This window comes from Neopelma chrysocephalum, unplaced genomic scaffold (assembly GCF_003984885.1).
Source record: "Neopelma chrysocephalum unplaced genomic scaffold, ASM398488v2 Primary Assembly neopelma1_24, whole genome shotgun sequence".
Classification (NCBI taxonomy): Eukaryota; Metazoa; Chordata; class Aves; order Passeriformes; family Pipridae; genus Neopelma; species Neopelma chrysocephalum.
This window is the reverse complement of record NW_020897693.1, coordinates 36,221,556-36,243,872: the sequence shown is the minus strand read 5'-3', so window position 1 is coordinate 36,243,872 and position 22,317 is coordinate 36,221,556. Positions and strand designations below refer to the sequence as shown.

The following is a 22,317-nucleotide window of genomic DNA, read 5'->3' as shown; positions in this document are numbered from 1 at the left end:
AGGTGTCCTGATGTAAGGACAGCTTGGTTAATTACTTCCTGCTTTGGTTTGTTTTTGCTTCTTGTTTCATGGTCATGTTGAAAGCATCCTTCATTGCCATTCCAAACTATTGCTGGTTTAGCTATGCATTATTAAACAATAATTAGGTGCTAACCTACAATTAACTGTGTATCTGTGATGAAAATAAACAATCCTTAGATACAATTTGTAAGGTGTTTAATAAAGAAATTTTGTTAGCAGCTGTTTTCATTACTGTTAGCATGCCTACACAGTGCTTCAGCAGATGCCACAAGGTCTATCCCAGAGACTAAAGCCTTTGGGCAAGTGGATTTGAAACTCACCTATTTGCCTTGCTATAGAAAAAAAGAATCACAGCCCTACCCCCTTCAGGAAGATTTTGCTGAAGGGATTGCTTAAGACAAATCCTTCTACCTGGCACTATGTCAAAGGCATAACAGAATTCTGAGTTTTCCCAAATTAGACACAAGTAGGAAAGTAAATTCTATGTCTAGTATCAGGAATGGCTGAGCTTCTGCATACAGTCTGATGCCAAACAAGGTCAGTCAAGTTAAAACTGGTTTCCTGATGCTGCCATGTGGGCTACAGCCCAAATTTCACTGCTCTGTGCAAAGGAAAATCATGCCAGATATGTTAAAATAGAGCAGAGATGGCACCTGGAACAATATGATCTGGTTAAATGAGCAATCACTACAAACAGCAATCAGGAAAAACACAGTCCCACTACAGACACCATACCAGAGTTACAGGACAGTCCACATTTAACTTCTCCATATCTCTTCCAGGATATTATGTACAACTTCCAGTAACAAGTGCTTATGATCACACTCTTCTTCAGTGAAGTGAATTTTCTATTAGAATATTGCTTGCATTTTCAGAAGGGAGAGCAATGTTCATAAACACATCCTCCCTTCTATTATCCTACAGGTTTTAGAACTGATCACCAGATTTTCTTATATGAGGATTTACAATAAAGAAAATTTGGTTCTAGTAACAGAGAGTATGGCCGTTCCTATTAACTGATATCTTTGACAATTTTGAAGCCATAATTCATATGGCTTCCCAGACCTCACACTTTCATGAAAGTAAACTTGGGCAATTAATGCAGGAATGATAAGAAAAAAAAAACCCAAACAAGTTATTAATTCAGCTTACATCTGCAAAATAAAAACCAGCTCTCCTCTTTTTCAGGAAGTTGGAGCTTTTTGTTTGTTGGTTTTTCATTTTGTTTTTTGGTGGGTGTTTTTGTTTGTTTGGTTTGGTTGTTTGTTTGTTTTGGTTTGGTTTTTTTTGGGGGGTGGTGGTGGTTTGGGGTGTTTTTTTCTCTTTTAAATGGTCTTCCTGGACATCAAAATGGAAGAGAAATGACAGGGTCCTGGAGTGATTTTTCTTCTAAAGTCCTTGCCTTCTATAGATGAATTTGTAGGAGATTGCTGAATTATGCCCTGACTCGAACAATGATGAAGTTATGATTTAGCCCCAGTCTAAACTCCATATAAGTCTACAGTAAAAGGCATCAGTCATATAAATAAAATATACTGATAAAAGAAGAGAATTTCTGGCTCAAAGAGATGTAATTAATAAGTGCATTTCTGAATTCTAGGTAAAGTATATAGGTGTTTTGAACTAATAATCATTATTTCTCCCCACATCCTTAGTCTGAATTTATGGACCACTGCAGGTGGATGGGCTCTTGAGCTGCAAAGCTCTCAGATGCCAAGGCAATATACACGACAGATATTGCAAATGTAACTTCTTAGATGGAGCTTAGTTGTACCCACGGATAATAGTAATCACTCCTCTTGTTTTCTCTGCTATGTCCTATTGGAAGAAATGGGGTACAATACTGCCCAACCACTGTCACCTTTCATTGCCACCATAGAAGCTGCCTTTCAGCTTCAGAAAGACAAAAAAGCAAGGAAAGAACTGTGAACAACAGAAAAAAGTTTCAAAAAATGAAATCCCCACATCCTCCTGACATTCAGCTACAACTGTCATTAAATCAGGTTAGAATAGAAGAGAAAGAGTCAATAAATTCCAAGTGACCAAACCTGACAGAAGCAGAGGGACAGGCAGCCTGTGCCATGCCCCCTCTCCACCTTTAGAAGGATCCTTGGTGTTGTAAACTGTCATTTACATCCTCTGCCCTGTTCAGTCTGCTCTCATGGGGAAAGGTGATGACATTGCCCTCATTTCACCCTATTTTTCCCCTCACAACAGAAGCCCTGATGTCATTAACTTTCTGTTTTTCTTGCTGACTTTGATACCTAGAGTCCACAACTACAATAGTAAGCAGGAGAGCACAAATGCCTGCAGCAGCATTGCAGCAGAAGAGCTTCCTAAGCCATGTCAAAGGAAATCTGGCCTTTTGGAAGTGAGAGGGCAATTCAGACTCAGAATCTGAACCAGGGACCTACCTTGAACAATGTAACAAACCATCATACAAGAGCAAGACGCAGGCTGCAGGGCTACAACTCACTCCAGTTGATACAGCATTTCCTAAGGCCAAAGTGAACATTGCAGATCCTGGTCCTTAACAATCCATAGCCAGGCTCTCACCCTCCTTTCCAGTTCATGCCAACTTCCTCCCTCCTTTCCTTCCAGGGATCACATGGAGCAGAAGCTAATGCCATTTCCATGGCTTCAGTTAAGAAAGGACAAAATAAATGACTCGCAAATATTGGACATTAGCTGAGAGGCATCCAGAGAGACACTAAGCCTTTTCACAGTAGATTGTTAAGTGGTTCCTGCTTCTTGCCAAGGCAACAAATTCTACAACTAAGCAAGCAGAAATTTTTCTGCTGTGCTTGAGTCCATAAACAGGACTAAAACAACTTCAGGCAAGCAACAATACCTCACAACGTGTCAGATGTGGGAGTGGAAGAAGTCCTCTACAGGAGGGTCTCCTAGTGCAGTGGTTCTTTCTGAGGCATATACACAGCACACATCCCTCCTTCTTCCTTCTATCTATCTTTCCTTTCCACCTTGGCACTCTTATTTATATAAGCCTAGCAGCTGGAAATCCTGCTGATTCCCAGCACCCACACACAGCTCTGTTACAGAGTGGGACCAGCTGCCCAACCTCCTGGCTCTGGAGGAAGCCCATAAGCTCTGCTGCATAGATTCTCCTCTAATGCTGTAAAAGCTGGATGCCTTCAGGAACTCCAGGGGGTCAGGCTGTATATTCTGACCTGCCTAGCATATCCATATTTCTAAATTTCATTCTCACTAATTGCTAAATCTCAAGACAAGACAAGCAGGTGACGGCAGTAGCCACCTGAACAGCTATTGCTCACAAACTTAAGAACAAGAGTTAATTGTGCAAGTCTGAAGTGTGACAGAGTAAATGGCAATGCATTAGGCAGTGAGAGGACAATTTCAGTAGATATATAAACTGGGAAACATATATGGGACAAATGTGAGGGGAAGAGTGGCATGTATTAGGAGCGCAGAATCAGTTTCAGCTTGTTTTTCTATGAATATCTCTAATGAGGCTGTGTTTATAACAATGAAACAAACATGGGCACTAGAGACCTACCTGCTAATTTAAGTGTTAATACACACAGCATTGCTCTAGCAGAGAACAGCAGGATTAACTGCTGCCTAAATGCAAACAATTTGGAGCTAAGACAGCGATGTGTGAGATTTGGACCCTAAACATATTTGAAAGTCTGCAGCCTACTCCATGAAGCAAGAGGGCATTATGCTAAAATCCTCACAGCAAAGAGTAATAAGCAGAGTCTCCAGGAAATACTGGCCCTACCAAAAAATGCTTCTATGCATAGGTATCACAGATCACAGAATGATATGGGTTGGAAGGGACCTCTGGAGGTCATCTAATCTAAAACCCCTACCAAAGCAGGTTTACCTAGAACAGGTTGCACAGGATTAAGTTCATGCTGGTTTTGAATATCTCTAGAGAAAGAGACCTCACAACCTCTCTGGGAAGCCTGTTCCAGTCTTGTCACCCATAGAGTAAAGAAGTTCTTCCTCATATTCAGATGGAACTTCCTGTTTCAGTGCCCATTGCCCCTTGCCCTGTTGCTAGGCACCACTGAAAAGAGTCTGGTCCCATCCTCTTGACACACATCCTTAAGATACTTTGTATGCACTGATAAAATCCTCTCTCAGTCATCTCTTCTTAATCCCAAGCAAGTCCGTTCCTTTATTACAGCTATTCCTTTCTATATTCCTCTGCTCAAAGGGAAAAAAAAATAAGGTGTGACCTCTTAATTACCATATCTAAGAAGATCCCAAGTAAACAAGTCAATTGCAATGCAATCCTACCCACTCATAAGACAGGCCTTCTACTTAAATCTAAGTTATAGGCATTCAAAACATCTGTTTCTGGTTTTACCAAAGCACAGAGTACATTTTCTGCTCTATGCTGTACATGTCTTTAAAATCAAACTGGAAATACAGGGTCTTAGTACCACTATGAAAGACCTCGGCCAAGGAGTAGGGAAAGAGAATACAATACCTGATAAAATTTACAAGGTATTAGCCATACTATCAGAATAGTGCCTATGAACTTGGTTGTGAGATAGATCAGTGACCTTTATTTTACTAAGCAGGGAAAGTAAAGTACCCTTTAGAGAGTAGATTTGTTGACGGATGCTGAGTGAATTGAGTAGGGCTTAGAAAACTGTAATTAAGTAAGCAAGGCTTAGTAGCTCCTGGCTTAGGACCCATATCCAGCCTGCTACAGCCTTTTAGCTTTCTAGTTAAAATGCCACACCCTCAAAGCAGCTTGGTAGCTCACCTCCCTCTGAAAGATGCCTGTGTTCCACTTGCTGTGGCCTGCCCCATTCATCTTCTCACCATCAAATTTGCTCTTACCTCTCGCTTCCTGCATTAAGTTCTTCTAACAGGAGGATAATATATTAGAGGAATAATAATAACACTGATAACAACAGTCTAAGAAATACATATTTCTTTCTCCATATTTCCTCTCATTTGATTAGTCTCCAAGCAAGAGTAGCATTAATCACTGGGACAACAGACAAAAGATAAAGACCAATTTGAATTTTGCTGTGTCCTACTGAGCGTGTATGTGTGTGCTCAGGCAGGAGGGAGGGTGGCCGCAGGATAATCTGTCATTTTGTATATTTATGCTGCTGGAGTCAGTCAGGACTGGTTCTCCATTGTTACCACAGATTAAAATCATTCATGTCCTTATACTTTCATTGGAGGTCATCTTCCAGGAAAAAAAGTTATTATGACCATGTTAAATTCAAGCTATTTCTGCAAATATCCATGTATGGTTTGGACACTGAGGCTATTGCTTGGATGTTAAAAGAACACAATATAGAGTAATTTTTTTGTCCTTACCTGACCTGATGCTTTTTACACTAAGAATGACTTTTCCTACTTTGAAGCAGTTACTGGAAAAGAACTGTTGCATGTGAGAGGAAGAGTGCATTTTAGATGAGTGACCCCAGCTCTGCCTGACTTTGAACTGCCATGGAAGAAGCCATGGGTCCTGAGATGTCACTGCCAGTAGTTCTACTGAACTGAGTCCCTGATAGCTTGGAAAAATAAAAGACTTTATCCTTGGTAAAAATGGAGTGTGGAACAAAGTAAAGATTAAAAAGTAGAAGAGCAGTTACTAAGCCATATGATACGAGTTTGTCTTTTCCCAAAACCTTTGTCTCTCCAAAATATAGTTGCTAGAAGCACCAGCCTACCAGCTCTAGCCATGTCACTCTCCATCTTGAAATCCTGCTTTTTCTTTCCCATATCTCTATAAGACAAATGTATCTCATCCTCTGGATCTTAGTTCCTTGTCTACCCCTCAGTATTTATCCTTTCTCTGTCCACTTGGATACATTTAGTCATTAGAGCATTTTCAACATTTCCTACTCTCTGGTTCATCTCTCCTAATAAACTACTGGCATTCCCAGGAAGTGTCCTTATCTACAAATCAATCTCCTTAGCATACCCAATTTGAGATACAGTAAAATGGACAACACAGCATCAGTGGAAAACTCTAAAAACAATTATTAGGGAAGAGGGTCCCTTCATGAGTCATTGTAAGGGTGAAAAGCCAACAGACCATACTTTCTCCAAAAACGTACTGTAAGAAAAAAGCAAAGCATTTACATCCCGTGCAATAACAGAGGAATTGAAATCCAGTTTCTCACCCCCTTGGATTTATTTTCCCTTTAAAATTTTGTGGAAACACATTCTTATCTTTCAGAATATAATAGAAGTAATTTTGCGATCAAAATGAACAACATCCCACCTACTCATATGCCATCTAAGGGAGGAGATAAAGCATTGGTGGTTGTATAGCATGTCTTGCTAATCACTACTTTTATGAGCTGCACTGTGACAGACATATCTTGCAAATCAGTGACAACTCATCCCACAGATGAAAAAGAAACTAACAGAAATCCTTCTGTTTCTGCTAGTTAACGACACCATCATTCTACAGAAAATCCAAGGCATTAATTAGATGGTTTCAGAAAGCAGGTCTGTCACAACACCATGGATGTGTTTCCAATTTCTGTGCTATCATTCAAATGAATAAGCTAGTAAAAGTAAGAGGTACATTCTCACCTTTCAGCCAGTCTTCTAAAAAAATCCAAACAAACAAATGAGATGGAACTATATGTGCTGGAAGTATTCTAGCAATGTCTGTAGCTTCTAGGCATTTCCCTGAAGTATATAAATAGCTAGTGGAAGAGATATGCTATAACAAAACATGAGCAAATCCTCCAACTATATTTGAGCTATAACCATTGATTCTACTTCATTTATTCCTAAGTAATTGCTTTTGCAGTATTGGATCTCTTCATCATATATTGTCACCACACAACCACCCTAGAACAACACACTTGTCCCATTCTTTCTTTTGGCTTGGGATCAAATGTATGGTCAACTTAGTTCCTGAGTGCTATATTAATCAGATTTTAAAAGTAATCTTCCACGTGACTTTCAAGAATTCTTTTTGTCAGGGCAAATGACACATCTAAATGCACAAAGGGATATTGTGGTCTGAAAAAAAAAGTACACACCGATGTTATTAATGTTATTTTCTGAGAAATGTATGCCTACCTGCCTGAAGAAGGCAAGTATCAGTTTACTACAGCTGTTATTACAGCTTCTTATCCTTTTATTAAAGAAAACGGTGTGCTTTTTGGTCATCTAAAAGCAGGTAAAAGTTTCAATAAGTTCTTCATCAAGATAAAAAAAATTAGAGAAAAAATCTAAAAAAATGATGAAATTCTAGAAAAGTGCTAGACCAGTCGCTTTCTCCTCCTCTCCTCCCCTTCCCCTTCTTATGCTGGGCCAAATCTTCATTTCCAAAATTCACAGTAGAGCAGAACTGGGTACACGTGCCAAAAACACCAGTTTAGATTTTCCTGCAAGACCCAAATGATTGCTCAGATCCAGAAGTTAGAGGCAATATGATCTTAATCCTTGTATAAATGAATCAGGGAACTTGGACCATCTGTAAACTATTAGACTGAAGAAATAAAAAGACAATGTGGATTCCAGCAGAACACACCCAGGAGTGGCTGAAGTGACTATTTGCCAATGCTACTATATAAAAATAGGTTATCCAAAGAGTAAGTGTAACCTATATTTTGAGAAATCATATTATGTGTCAACTTGCGGCTCTCAAGTTTGCCACATTCAGTCAAATCCCTTCCGTGGAGTCAGGAGAGAGACATATCCATTTGGAGCTGACAGTGGTTACTAAGTTAAATGTTTAAATACCACTGGTGATAACGTCAACAAATGACAGCATACACCCAGTATACACCAGCATATGCATGAGCTGTTTTACGAACACAATATTCTTTATTACTGTAATTGTGCTTAGCAGAAATACAAGGCTGAGTTTATTTTCATCATCAGTACTTGTCAGCACTTGGGAGCGTAGGCTGGAAAAATAATATTACAGTAAAATCCCACTCTTCTTTTGGATGGGTACAGAACTTGTGGCTCACTATGGCACTTCCAGAAAACTGGCTCACTATGGCACTTTCAGAAGTGCAGCACAACTGTCTTCTGCAAAAGTGGATGAAATAATGAAAATATAGGGTCATAGTTTAGATTATATGAGCTTTATAGGTAATCTGAGTATCCTGAACACTACATCAATAAATATAATTTAAACACACCACACCACTCGTACATCTAATGCTCACATACAGAACATTATCATATCATATATGTGTTTCTGATTAGATAGCTACTACATTACAGACCAAAAATTCTGTATTTCAGTGTGCGCTAAATCTATTTCTGTACTACATATTTGTGAAGTATTTAGAGGTCATTTGGTATTATTGAATTAGTAACTCTGTAACCTACATGAACAATAGTCTGCATGTAAATTTTCAATCCCACATTTGGATTCTTGCTTCCAGACTTTGCTTGCTTTCTCTGCTCAAAGCACGTTACCATTTAATCACCACAGAAGAGATGTGACTGTGAATAAGTAAATGCCATTTTATGAATGTCACTGCAGCAATGCAGGACTGTAGTATAGGAGCAAGGATTCCACTCCTTTGGAAATATGGTTAAAGTTTGGGGGCTTTGGTCTCTTTAAGAAAAAATAGTAGAGGAACAAGCAGAAAAGGAGGGATAAGAGCCAGACTGTGTAATTCTCAGTTGTACCAATGGGCCAATGAAGTCAGTCGTTAAAGCAGAGACTCATCAAAAGCTCTTTTTTCATTAGAGCTTTGCAGTCTTGGGATGAAAATGTCACTAGTGACTTATAAGAAGCAAAAACCAAATTAAAGGCCAATTTCTTTCTCCACCAAATTATTATCTATGACTGTAAAGGAAAGTACCTAGGTAAGACCAAGGGTGAGACAATTTTATTTGTCTTACTGACAGTGAAAGTCTAATTAGACTGACAAATCTTCTGTGCTATTTTCCTTTGTGATATACACTGTAAGGAAGGATTTAGCCTGGAGCTGCACGTTATGGAAAGACATTAATCAAGATTATTGGACCCTCAATAGAAAACATAGTTAGAAGGCTGAAAAGCCTAATGGTTAAAAATAAAGGTTGAGAACCTTATTCTAAGCCACCTCAATGGGTTGGACTCTCCATATGGATAATGGGCAGATCTCCTCTTCTATTCCGTAGAGAGAACGTTCTACATATAATATATCATACACTGGCATTCTATGGCTGTAAGATCATAGCTGAAAACATCCACAAGTAATTTATGCTCGTCACTTCAAGGTACAGTTTGAACAGTTTGGTGTCATTATCCTCATCTCAACAGGTTGAGGCATGCCCTGGCTATGTAACAGGGCACATAGTTTCTGGTTCCTCATGGAGAACATAACCAGAAGTCCATCTGTCCTCCCAGAAGGATTCTGATCTCTTTTTCACAGAAAAGTGTTTTATCTTGGGTCCCAGCGACCTGTGCCATAGACCAGACATATTAGAGGTGTGCCCTAGGTCAGTGGGCCTTAGAAGATTACATGGAAGATTATCTGGAGTGGTTTTCTTCTTGGATTTGCTGAACTGGATGTGTTTTGAATGGAAGATGTGTATCATGATACATGCTTTCTAGACTAGCTTTACTTAGTAATTAACTTCAAAGATATCTTTGCACAAATTGTTTTAAAACAGAATGACCCACTTGTGAACCAGACAGAATGTGCCACATAAAAGCATATGGAGAGTCTCCAAAAAAGCTTTGAACAGCAACTCACAGAAAAGAATTCTGACCACATAAGCAAGTGACATGGAAGTAGAAGCCAAGAGAATGAGTGTCACTTTAACCTGTTTTCACAGAGGTCTCCCAAACAAAAAATCCCTGTAGTACTTCACTAATAATTGAAGCTGTGTTCTAAATCAGGAAATAGGGACATGTGGGATTCCAGGACCTTTAACTAATGAAGTAACACTGCGAGAAATATGACAGTCTTGCAAGAATGTGATGTGGCTCAGTACAGTGACTCTTATCTAATAGCAGCTTGCACGGCATGCTACTGTACCACACTTAAAAGTTAACAGCTTGTCTTTGAGGTCTTTGTGGGGTAACGTGGCAAAGCAGAAGTCCCTGAGAGGATATTATTATCACAGAAGAGTCTGGTGTGACAGGGCCCTGAGACAGGCAGCAAGAATTTAGTACAACACATGTCACTTCTGAACAGACTGTACTTAAATCCAGAACAAAACCATGTGTGAGAAAGTCAAGTCAGTGCTTCCACTCAGGAACAGCAGAGCACAAGCACCACTTGCAACTCACTGAAACAAACACAAATTGAAACACCTTTTTCTTCTTTATTTTCATTTAACAGAAAAGGTCAGCTCTTGTTATCTTCCTTCCAGGCCTCTCTGAATCACAGAAATTTTCCCAGCAGTAAAGCATAGTCATACATCTCAACTGTTTCTCACTCAAATCCTGCCTGTCCTCCACTGATCTGAGTTTCACTGCCTTGCAGAAATGTTACTGTAAATTAAAAAAAAACAACAAAACATTAGAGACATTTCAAATGCTAATTTCATTGCCACTGGGTATTTCCTGCAATATTCTCTCAATTCCCTTTGTCTTGGTTGTTTGCCAAAGACTATAGACCATGTTTGGGATCTTCACAAACTGGAGCATGTCATTTGTCTGAACTAATACTGTGTATTTTTAAAGTACTTCATTTTCCCAACTGTTTTAGTCTAACTGTGCTCTAAAATACTTCTGTCATTACTCAGACTACCTAACTGCAGGAGGTATCTTAGTGTATTCTACAAACAGAAGATACCTTTGCATTTATCATGCTCTTCTGTACTTCTTTAACAAGTCTTGTATAAATCAAAATCCTACTGAAATTCCCCATGATTTTGTATCACTTTGAGATTATAGACTTGCTATGCTGCACAAGCTTTATATGTGTTTCAAAAAGGAGAAGTTTTAGTTACCTACGTATGAAAATGAGTAATACAAATAGCACAGATACTCCTAATAGAGTAAGAATAATAATTCTTTACCCTGATTCTTGCTATGTTGCATTTTTTACATGTATCATGTTTGGTATTTCTATAATGGGTCAGAACCATTCTGTGCCAAGTAATTTACATGTGCAGAATAAAAAGTACATTTTGAACCCAAGGAGTCTGCAATCTTAGCACAAAACAAGATATTACACATGGGTACAGAAACATGGATAATAAAATAAAAAAAAAAGTGACAACATGGATTGACTTGATAAACAGCTGCCTTAGACCATCATCAGCCTAACCTCTGACAACTTTCTGACATGCATCATGGAGACAGGAGAGTTCCATAGGATTGGAAAAACAACCTGCTGTTGACTTGTGTATGGTACTGGGAAGCAGAAAGATTCTTATGATCAAATATAAGGAACGAGCAGAAAAACACTTGAATCATGTTGATCAGAATCAGGAGAGAAGAGGCTAAACTTCGGACAACCATGAAAGCAAAGAAAAATTGTTCATTTCTGAACAGAAAAGAGAAGGCTGGAACAAAGTAATAACTAACTGTATTTGTACTGTTCATAGCCTTAGGTAGCTATATTTTATGTTCCCCAACGAACAAACTTGTTCTATTAGATTTTTCCACCACTTAGATCTAAAATTGTAAGCAGGCGTGATGATGGTGATGTCAAACACAAGCAAGATAAAATAACCATTAGGTACCTGAAAAACCACGACTGGAGATACTGCCCAAACAGAAAAAGACAATTTCTTCTCACTTTCACCACACAAATAATGCAACTTAAGCTGACAGAATCAAATTCCACCAAAAGTAAGGAAGAAAGGCGAGCCATCTGTGCTGTGACAGCAATAAAATGGCCCAATATTGAAATGCAGAAAGTTGTAATAGAGGTACATATTGACCTTTATTTTTCTTTCAGCGGGTAGCATGAAGTGTCAAAGAGTTATTGCTTTAATATCAGCTAAGATGAGGCCATTTGTTGTGGTGCATGTGTATCCAGGAAATCGCTGCTCTAACCATGTTTTTAGAAGCACTTTGACACTTTATTAAATCTTCTTGATGCTCTTTCAGTACACGATGGTCTCTGTAGGCTGAGTGAGCTGCCATGTAGGCTAGGCAGGAAGCTTTCTGAAAGAGTTCCTCTTTAAGTAAGCCACTGTTATTTCCAGCTTGACCCAGCCCAAAAAGGTCCAGTGCTCTCTCTGTTACACTGCTATAGCTAAACACAGTTCTGCCGCCTTTAGAAATTATAGAGGGAAGGATAAGAACCACAGACTTAATACTTCTGGAGATGTAACCATACAAACATTTTTTCTAAAATTAGAACTAACCATGGCAGAGAAAGAACTGTAATTCTTTCAAAGTTTGTGACAAACAGTGACCAAACCTAGGATAATTTCCCCTCATTTGGCTGAGACTTTATAAATCACCTATCGGGTTTTTGAGGCTACTAACTCAATTAATTCCAGTCCTGCTTCCATCTGGATTTACAGAGTACCAAAAGGGGCACTGTTAAACCTTGGCTAGGAATTAATTACTCTAATAGTTGTAAATTCTACTGCAGTCAGAGGCACCTAACAGAGTCACAAAATAGTTGTGGTTGGAAAGGACCTCTGGAGGTCACCTAGTCCAAACCCCTACTCAAGTAGGGTCACCCAGAGCCAGTTGTCCAGGACCATGTGCATATGGGTTTTGAATATTTACCAATATGAACACTTCACAACCACTCTGGGCAACCTGTGTCAATGCTCAGTCATCCTCACATTAAAAATGTTTCCTGACATTTAGAAGGAAAGTCCTGTGTTTTGGTTTGTGCCCATTGCCTTTGGTCTTGTCACTGGGCACCACTGTTGTCTTTACACTCTTCCTTCAGGTATTGGTACACACTGATAAGATCTCCCATGAGTCTTTGCTTTTCCAGGCTGAACAGTCCCAGCTCTCTCAGCCTTTTCTCACAGAAGAAATGCTCCAGTCTCTTAACCATTTTTGAGGCCCTTTGTTAGAGTCTCTTCAATAGCTCCATCTATCTCTTTAATGATTTCAAAACAAATGTTTCATTCTAGTTGATAACACGATAGTACATCCCTGAAATAAATAATTTTCAGAATCTCATCCACAGCTCAGATTGGTCATTTACAGGATTCTTTGCACAGACAAGGAGAGCAAATTGAAGGTGTTTATTTCTAGTCAGTACCATATTTTGGCTGCCACAAAAGTGGTTCCAAAACCAATACATTTAGGATTGAAATAACTACATTATTAAGTCAGAACCTCTGAAATTAACTTCTTGTAGGAATGATTTTTACGAAATAGGTTGGAACATCTACATTTTGCAAGAAACTGATCTTGATAGTGTTCCTTCAAAATTCTCTGCAGGAAGGCTATAAAGGGGAAATGAAAAATGACTCTAACTGGAAGTAATGCTCCATTGCTTTTCTCCTCATTATGAATGTCACTATTGCAGCAGTACATACTGTCATATTAATAAATAACCATACACCCACCCCCACTAAGCTTTGTAACTCTTTTAGGAATAGAATACATTTCCCCACATAGGGAACTCTGGAAACATAGTTAAAAGCATGTTCTTGTTCACAGTGGGGCAATCCTAGTTACATAAATGGGGTTGCACTAGAACAAAAGCAAAATATGTCCCCATTACCCCATACATGTGCCATAACAATTCATCCAGCTGTTTGTTCACCAACACAGGAGGACAACATTTTTTTGTGATTTACCCTACACAACATTGTTAAAATAAAGAGCTACATGGAACCTGATTCAGAGAATATGACTTCCATGAACTTACAAGTGAGCAGCAAGACTAATTAAGAACCCAAGGAAATGCAGAAGACTAATTGACTCACCTGGATGCTGGGTGGCGAACGATTTTTTCGGGTTGTAGTGGTCGCCATCGTAGTTGTGGTTTCCATGACTGTAGTAGACATTTCCGGTGGCACAGAGGTTGTGGGTGTTGTTCCCAAGATGGACGGGACTTCCCCAACGAGTCGGACACTTCCATTGATTTTAATGTTGGGGTTGTTCTCCGCTGCCATGTTCAGCACTTTCAAGCCATTGTAATAGAGACCGGAGAGCTGGCCTTGAAAGAGACGCCCTCTGTCCTTCCCTCCTATGGCTATTTGCGCCTGGGTGTTGAAGATCGTTAACTGTCGTCCTAGTGAAGGGGGGTGAATAACATTATTGCCAGACATTTCCTTCACTTTGCATATTACACTGAACCCTGGCCAGAAATCACATACGAAAAAGAAGTAGATTCATTCTTGGTAGTGATTATGATGACTGTAGAGCGACAGTATGGAAATGTACTGCCTAAAGATCATTAATAAGGAAGATTATCCTGAAAGCAAGAACACCTAAAACCCCATACTTCAACATCCACTCACACATCAAAAGTCTGGAGGAGCTTTGACTCAAAAATTTGAACCCACTCTTTTAGACTTGGACCAATTTTAAACTACAAATAGGACTTCAATATGTGGCCATTTTTCTACTATCAATTCAGATTACAGTACCTGTCAGGCTTTAGCCTATAAATAAACCTTCTATTTTGACTGTTAAAGGATAGAATTAACTCATAGAGATACTTTTATTAATGCAATTGTTTTAAGGGGTGGCTTGAAGACAGTAAAACTTCAGAAAAAACTGATATGGTGGTATAAGGATTGAGTAGGAATCTTATGACAGTATCAGCCATGAACTTTCACCTGTAAAGTTTGTGTTGTGAAGGCTCACAAATCGAAACCCAATAAACATCAAATGCAAACATTTGTGATGTCTCTGAAGGAGCAAAGCTTTTGAAATAGTGAAGATAACTGCGCTCCAGACAGTTAAGCCCCAGAATGTCTAACGTGCGACTCCTCTCTTAGAGACGGTGAAATTCAAATGGATGCAGGTTATGTGGTTTAGTCAAGGTCACCCCTTGAGTGCTAGAAGTGGTCTAATATCATATGTAATAAAAAATGTATTTATTAAAAATAAATCTAGTAACAATTGCCAATTCACCTAGGTTTGTAGGATGCTCACATCACATTCAGCCTGGACTGCCCTACAAATTCTGTTTATATCCCAGGCTGCACTAGTTGACCATGTTAAGAAATAAATTGCTTCATGAAGTGCAAAGGTAGTGCCTATAACTTCACTATTCCTCAGAAGATTAGGGGCATGACATCTGGAATTTGTTGAATTAGCAGACAATCAGACTGGACAGAGTTCAGAAGAATTATCAATGCAGCATCAAGTCAATCATCATTCAAATATCTTATTGTGTTTTCCCATTTTTATGAAGTTTGAAGGAAATGTTCCCATCCCATTCCCACTCTCCAGTTCTCACTCGCCATTTTCTCTGTCTAGTCCAAGCTGATAAGAGGTGCAGAATGCTACCATGTAGCAAAGCACAAGCTATAACCCACTGCTCATTCCTTCACAGCCAGTGGTTAGAGTAGATCAAAATATGAGGGGCAGCTCACCAATTTTGGTGGTCGTCGTGACGGGTCTTGAAGTCAAGTGGTGATGCGGTGTAGCATCATCTTATGGTGACAGGATGGACCACGGGGAAGAGAACGGGACAAGAGAAGAAATGTATCTGAAAGTAGTTCTCATCCCCAAAGAGGGCCCTAGCTAACTAAGTAACAGTGTATGGACAGGTGTAACATACAGACATGTGGAGGTGGGCTGCACATCCCTTGTGCTCCTCATCCACAGATTTGTAAATGAAAAATTAGGACTTGATCAGGGTGGAGTAACTGCATTGATGAAGAAATGAAAAATAAAAATGGAGGGTATCCTTCCCCTGGAAAGTGTGAAACACCTGATGCGATATTCTGCATCTCAGGAGGTTTTAAACTTGCCAGAGGCAACATATGTCTATTAAAAAAAACATCAACAAACATGCACTGAAGCCACACATCCTCAGAATGTAAACAGAGCCTTTATTCTTGTCTATGAGGAAAATAGAATCCAATAACAGTATCTGTCAAGATATTCAGCCCTCTCAGCCCAACTCCTCTCTGAGTTAGAGGAAATGGCACTGTACACTGTAGAAGGTCAAACTCCTTTCCCATACCATGTCCTCAGAGTTTGCTTTTCTTTTCCTGTCCTGTTTTGCTTTGGATTTTTTAAAGGATATGCTGTAAGATCTTTACTACACCATTTTCCCTTCTTCTAATATGTTCCCTCCCTTTAGCACTATATTTCTGTCCGGATTGTCCCTGCCCCTATGAACCCAGACATGTCACTCACCTCTATTCCCTCCTTCCTACCTCACTCATGATAAGAATGCCAAAAAAAGAGGTAAGATGAGTAAAGAACAGGGAGTTATTTCACTAATCTTGAGATGTTATCCCTGAAAATGGATGGAAGGTACTGACAGTTAAAAGTTTATTTCCATTTCCATTCCTTTCTTCCTTTGAATCAATACTGAATTTTTGTTCATCTTTTGCCAAAGGGAAAAAGGTGGAAGATAATGAGAATGGAGAATTTTTACTGTTCCGGGTAAGAGAGCTCCCTAAACCAGGAGAGAAAAGGGGTTCTCTCGCTTTTACTGGAGGATTACGACTCTCCTCAGGATGTCATCTTTTCTAACTCAAGCTCATAGCACAGCTTGACTATGTCTGTCATATCTCTTGCTTTATTTTCAAGAATGAGGAGTTAGTTTAAACAAAGGCCATATTTCCAATTCTGGGCCTTCACCTGCATCTTCAAATGTTGAAAGAAAGTGTACACCAAGGAGGTGACCCCATTCTAGTAAAAAAGGAACTTGGATTGTGTGTGGGATCTTCATTGTTTGTTCAGTGGTTTTCTAGACCAGGATTCATGCACTGCACCACATAGTTAATGCTACATGTAGCATTACTGCACTGCTACTAGAACTGTGTTTGCTAAAAGAACAATCACTTGTTGCAGTCACCTAGTGGAATTCCTCATTCTTCACTCTAAGATGGTGTACATCCACATGAATAAAGACAACAGGGAAATGCATATGGAATGAGAAAAAACTATTGAGAGAATGTACACTTAATTCTGTCACCGTATGTCTCTTCTAATCATTTTTTTATTATATTGATTGGAAGCCCTTTCTTCCTCTAAGTAAAATTTATTTGGCCACTGAATTTCACTGAGGAACTGTTTAATTAGTAAATTCTACTAGGTCTGTAAGGACTGCAGAATTACAGTCCTTTTTTCCCCTAGAGAACTCTTCCTACTGCTATTTTAGTGTCATACTAAAGATAAATTATGACCATATTTTAAGTTTCTGAGGTGTTTTTTAAATATTCTGAATAGTTCAGGCTCTTGTTTCTTTGTTTGCTCTCTCATTGACTTCTTCATTTGGAAAACTGAATTACAATTAAAAATATCACAGAGAAATCTTAGCGAAGGGTAACTTTTCTGTAGCACTACAGAAAAGGGCCTGATCTTGCAAATCCTAATTCACACTAATAGTTCTTGCTTCAAAAGTACGGTCACTTACATCAATGAGACTTTACAGGTAAGAGAGATCTGAATAATTAAGGACTTCAGGGATCAGTCCTTTTGATGAGATGCTTCTGGGTCTTTATTAGCTCATCCTGTTGCAGAACAGGTAACATCTGTGCCTTTGCAGATACCAGGTATTCTGCTAAGGAAATCTGCTGGATTTATGACTACTCAAGTTGAACAATCTAAGACTAATACTTCTTTTTATATTCACATACATAATCTCAGTGAAGTTAATAGCATTTAATATTTTGCTCATTACTCATACAATTCAAGACTGTAAACTTAGGCTCCTCTTAAAAATATTTTCAACTAATTTATAAAATTTAAAAGCCCCCCAAAGCCAGTAATGATGCCACTTCGGAAAGATGTTCTGTTATCCAAGAATGAACTATTTCATTATTATGAATAACATAGCAGTGGTACCAAATGTCAATCAAAAAGTGTTTCATCTTACCTCACCCGAGCCAAGAACTCATATGGGCAAGACAGCTATTCTATATGCTGTCTCTTTGATGAATCCACTCCATCCATCAGTCCATCTTGCTCCATTTTGATAGCAAGCTACCCTTTCACTCATCATCTTTATGAAGTCTTCTGATAGAAGGTTTCCATGTTACTTTAATTGTTAGATGGATGACCAGATGGATGAGCAGGTTGGTGAAGAGCTACATAAATCACTCATTCTTATAATTTTTTAATTTGAGTGGTACCTTAGTTGCTGAAAAAGTCTACGTACTTTGGAACGAAGGAATAAAGCTATATTGTCTCAGCTGTTACACTGCACAATGTCATTCCCCCACACAAAGTGGGAAGACTGAATTTCCTTTCACTTTAGTAAAAACATGGCTGTACCCTTCTAGCTTAAAAACATCTAGTGCTTTGAGAGTGTCTGAACAGTCAAATATTGTCTCTTTTAGACCCTAGTGCATGTGTGATTGTCTTTTAACAAAGCATCAATATCCACAAAAGGTAGACTTCAGTTCAAAACTTCAGGATGGCTTACAAATGGAAGTGCCTTGGCATGCTTTTAAGCTCAAACTTGGAGAAGCAGTGACATAAAATAAAAGATTTGGTAGAAAACCAAAAAGGAAAAAAAAAATCAAAGCAAACCCAAAACCAAACCAAAAGAAAACAAAGGTGGGTTTCTCAAGCACATGAATTGCATCAAGGAATTAGACATGCATCTGTTTAAAAAAAATTAAGGCAATCATTGTCTTTAGTGTTAAAGGGACTTTAGCAATTCAGACTTACCAAAATTATTCTCTTTTTAGTGTTAAACTTTATTTATCTATTTTAGTTTGATCTCGTAAATTAACAGGGCAACCCACTGAGACCCAATAAGCATTTTCTGCTTATTGCTATCTTAAAATTTATTTAAAAATTAGCTGAATTAACTGTTCATAAAAAAACGGTGGTAAAAAACTATTTCTTTTTTGGTTATAAAATATTTTTGCCTTATTTTCAAAATATTTTAGCTTTAGATATAAACATTACACCATTGTAGACCAAACCTGAAAAGTGAGCAACACTGTCAGCTTTTGTTGAAGTCAACAGGAACTGAGTGTGCATAACACTTTGCAGGATCAGGCCCTTCACATTAAAATATTTTGAGTCTATTTAGCCACATCCTCTCTGACTTTAATTCATACTGGATAAACCAATTTGTTAATTCAGCTGAGGTTAGAAATTTGAAACAGAACATAAATTATATTTTTCCAGTCCTACAAAAGATTGGTTTTCCTTCTTGGAAGATGTGGTAAGAACCGTAGCCTAAATCAGCACAGAAAATGCAGGATCTCAGTTCAAAGGTCACCCCCTTCCATTAGCACTGTTTTCATTAAAAGGAAACAAGAGAAGATTGTGTTCTGCTTTTTCTAGATTTCAAGACAAGGAGTTAGTTACAGTGATTTTTTTTTTAATGCCACATTTAGTATAGAGGGAGAAGAGCTTCCTGACTTAAACTCCACTGTATCACCAAGAGCCTAGTCCAAACCCTACTGAAATCAGTAAGTTATTCTGTTACCTTCAACAGGCTTTGAAATGGGCTCTACATCTAAGACTTTTTTTCCCCTCCAAATTCCTGACAAGAAAACATTATTGTTCTGACACAAGCCTCATTTCAACAGGTCATGGACAGTGTAGAGAACTTTCATTCAAACCCTCTGGACTTATTCATGTAAACAAGTCTTTTGCTGAACTGAGGCCAATTACTGCAGGCAAACCCACAAAATTAAGTAGCATTGCCTGAGAACATGTTAGGGAAAAATTTGACTCATAACTTAGACAAATGCATCATTTGAGTGCTCAAACTGTACTCCAGACAGAACAATCATCTTTCTCTGTCTCTCTCACTGTAATTTAAATGAAAATGTTAAAAAATGTTTTCTTTACAACATTTTTTAAAATTGTTTAATTATCTTAATATGATTAGGAAATACATAGCCATAGTGGCTAATCAGACTCATGAGAAAAAAAGGAACTTAAAGGAAGCGGTTTAACAAGTAGATTTGAAAAATCTCTTAACAAAACTTCGATAATAAATATATAAATGTATCTTAAAACCAAATCAAAGTAGGAAAATCATGCAGTGGTTAAATTGCCATAATACATGTTGTTGGTCTTCACTCTTCTTCATTTGTTTTTTTTTTTTTTTTAAAATGTCTCCTGAATTTTCGCTTGTTTGTTTGTCATTACTATTATAGCAAGCTTAGACTTTCGTCCCTTTAACTGCATTTTAATAGCAATGTATTATAGCATGATTTATCAACATATGGCAGGTGGAAGCTGACACAAATTATAATGAAAATTAAAACAGTCATTTATGCAGCAGGCGATTATCATTTAAGAAACATTTATTTGCAGGCTTTAAAAATGAGAGTTTAGAATCAAATGGGTTTAAAATGAAAGTTTTAATGACTGTTACCTTTTTCCTGCAGCCACTCCTCTACAGGCCGGTTATATTTGAAGGGGATTTTCTGTTTTACCATTTGGAACCGTTCACTATCAGTGTTGCCTTTAAAGTTTAAAAAACAGCTTAAAAACAATCTGAAAAGTCAATGAAATAGTTAAAACATCCTAGATTTTTTGGGTTTTTTATGACCTTATTTAGCTAGAAATAAATAAGTGCGCATGTATGTACATATATTTGAAAAGAGAGAGATTTATCTTTAGTAAAGTGGAGAATAGTTATGCATCCAATCGCCTGAGGTTCTGGAAGGTCGAAGAAATTAAATCCCATGAAAAAGATATCTCAGATTCTCCTCAGTGTTTGTTTATCCAAATTGGTTAGAAGGCATGTGTAATTTGTCTGTGATGTGAGACCTTGAGTGAACTCAGTGCCATGAGTTAAAACATTTTGATCAGGCTCTAGATCCGATTGCATAAGGATATGGCACAAAATGTCAGTCACGGAAACACACAGTCAGTAGAAACCTTCTCACACTAGTAGAAGACACATGTTAGGACCAGAAACCCAGTAAACAGGAAAAAAGAAGGGAAGAAAATATAAGAAATTGATGCTGAAAGGACATAATAGAATTAGTTTTAAAAAACACCTAAGAATGGGAAGACAGATAGGAAAAAAGGGAAGTAAAATTTAAAAAAAGGAAGAGCTGTTAATTAAGGACATGTGAAGACCTGTGTTCAGTTACCAAAGACTTGGGCCTGTTGCCAGAATAAAGCAGAAGCTTAAAAACTAATTTAAATAAAAGCAGAAATAATTAGCCAAGATGTAAATTCTGGCAAGTGCAGTTCCATTGTTCCATGTTGATGGATAATAGAATTATCCAGTAAAGTGTGTTTAGGAGAAAAGCTCTTATTACTTGTACAGAGAGGATAAGGATTCACACAAAGCCTCTGTCTCAATTCCCTGGCTATTAGAAAATTGTACAGGTCAGATGGGTTGGGACAACCTCTAGTAGAAAGCAGCAGCTCAGTTTGACGATGTTAGGAGTGACAGTGAACAAGTGCCATCATTCTGCTTTTTCATTTTCTTCAGCTACAGTCCCTCTCTGAGTCATTCTGGTTTTTGGTTAAATTATTATTTTTACAAAAACTTTTCAGTCAGATAAGCATAAAAAGAGTGCATCTTTTACAAGCATCATTATAATACTGTAGAAAAAGGAGTAAGCCTCCAACTTACAGAAGGAATGCTACCATGAACAGAAGTTCAGTGGTCAGTTGTGCTCCAATACGTGTTTCAAATAAATGGCAGACCAAGAGTCAGCAACTGCTCTGCACAATTTGCAATACTGCCTTTAAAGTCCCACATATAAATAACTAATGTGGCTTCATATATATTTGACTTTCTGAAACAGATGCTGTAATTTTTTTTTAATCTAAAGACATACCAATGAAAAAAAGAAACTACTAACTGATATCAGTCCACCCAGTCAACAGCAGACAACTCCATTCTGCAAGGAATATGACTGGTAAATCTTGTGTGTTCGATAATCCTTACTGCGTCACTGTTGCTCAGACATGCTGCCAGTCTGTATGAAGCATCTGCTGACTACAGCTATGCTCTCCAGCAGTATCTTGTTACTGCTTTCTGAAACAGGTGACAGGCATTATAGCAACCCACTAGCTATAATCCCAAAAGGATTCACATGAATCGACCTAAGCTTAATCATCATCTATATATCTGTAAGATCAGCGGTAAGGAAAACAGCAATTCATATTTGGGTTAGGATCTCCAACTATAAAGATGAACATTTAGGAGCTTTGCTGCTTATTTGGGGCAATCGGTAAAACAAAGCAAAAACATTTAAGAACAGCTTTACTGGCTCAATTCCTTATTACTTTCCTGGAGAGTCATCTACTTTTTACTGTTCTTGTAACAGATTAATTGCGGGAAACTGCTATTCCCCATCATAGAA

General features: G+C 38.2%; 1 protein-coding gene across 27 annotated transcripts in view; it reads right to left on the bottom strand.

Moving 5' to 3' along the window:
• NRXN3 (neurexin 3) overlaps positions 1-22,317 on the bottom strand; it is a 1,019,488-nt gene that overhangs the window by 94,609 nt on the left and 902,562 nt on the right. For 17 of the 27 annotated variants that reach the window (XM_027672731.1, XM_027672716.1, XM_027672707.1 and 14 more), the window contains 3 exons: positions 20,364-20,453; positions 15,433-15,492; positions 13,813-14,120 (listed from right to left, as the gene is read on the bottom strand). In XM_027672731.1, the coding sequence (XP_027528532.1) occupies positions 13,813-14,120; positions 15,433-15,492; positions 20,364-20,453 (458 nt within the window). Of the gene's footprint in view, positions 1-12,821; positions 13,031-13,812; positions 14,121-15,432; positions 15,493-20,363; positions 20,454-22,317 lie in introns of those variants that run through there. The other 10 variants (XM_027672873.1, XM_027672879.1, XM_027672886.1 and 7 more) reach the window with 2 other exon arrangements.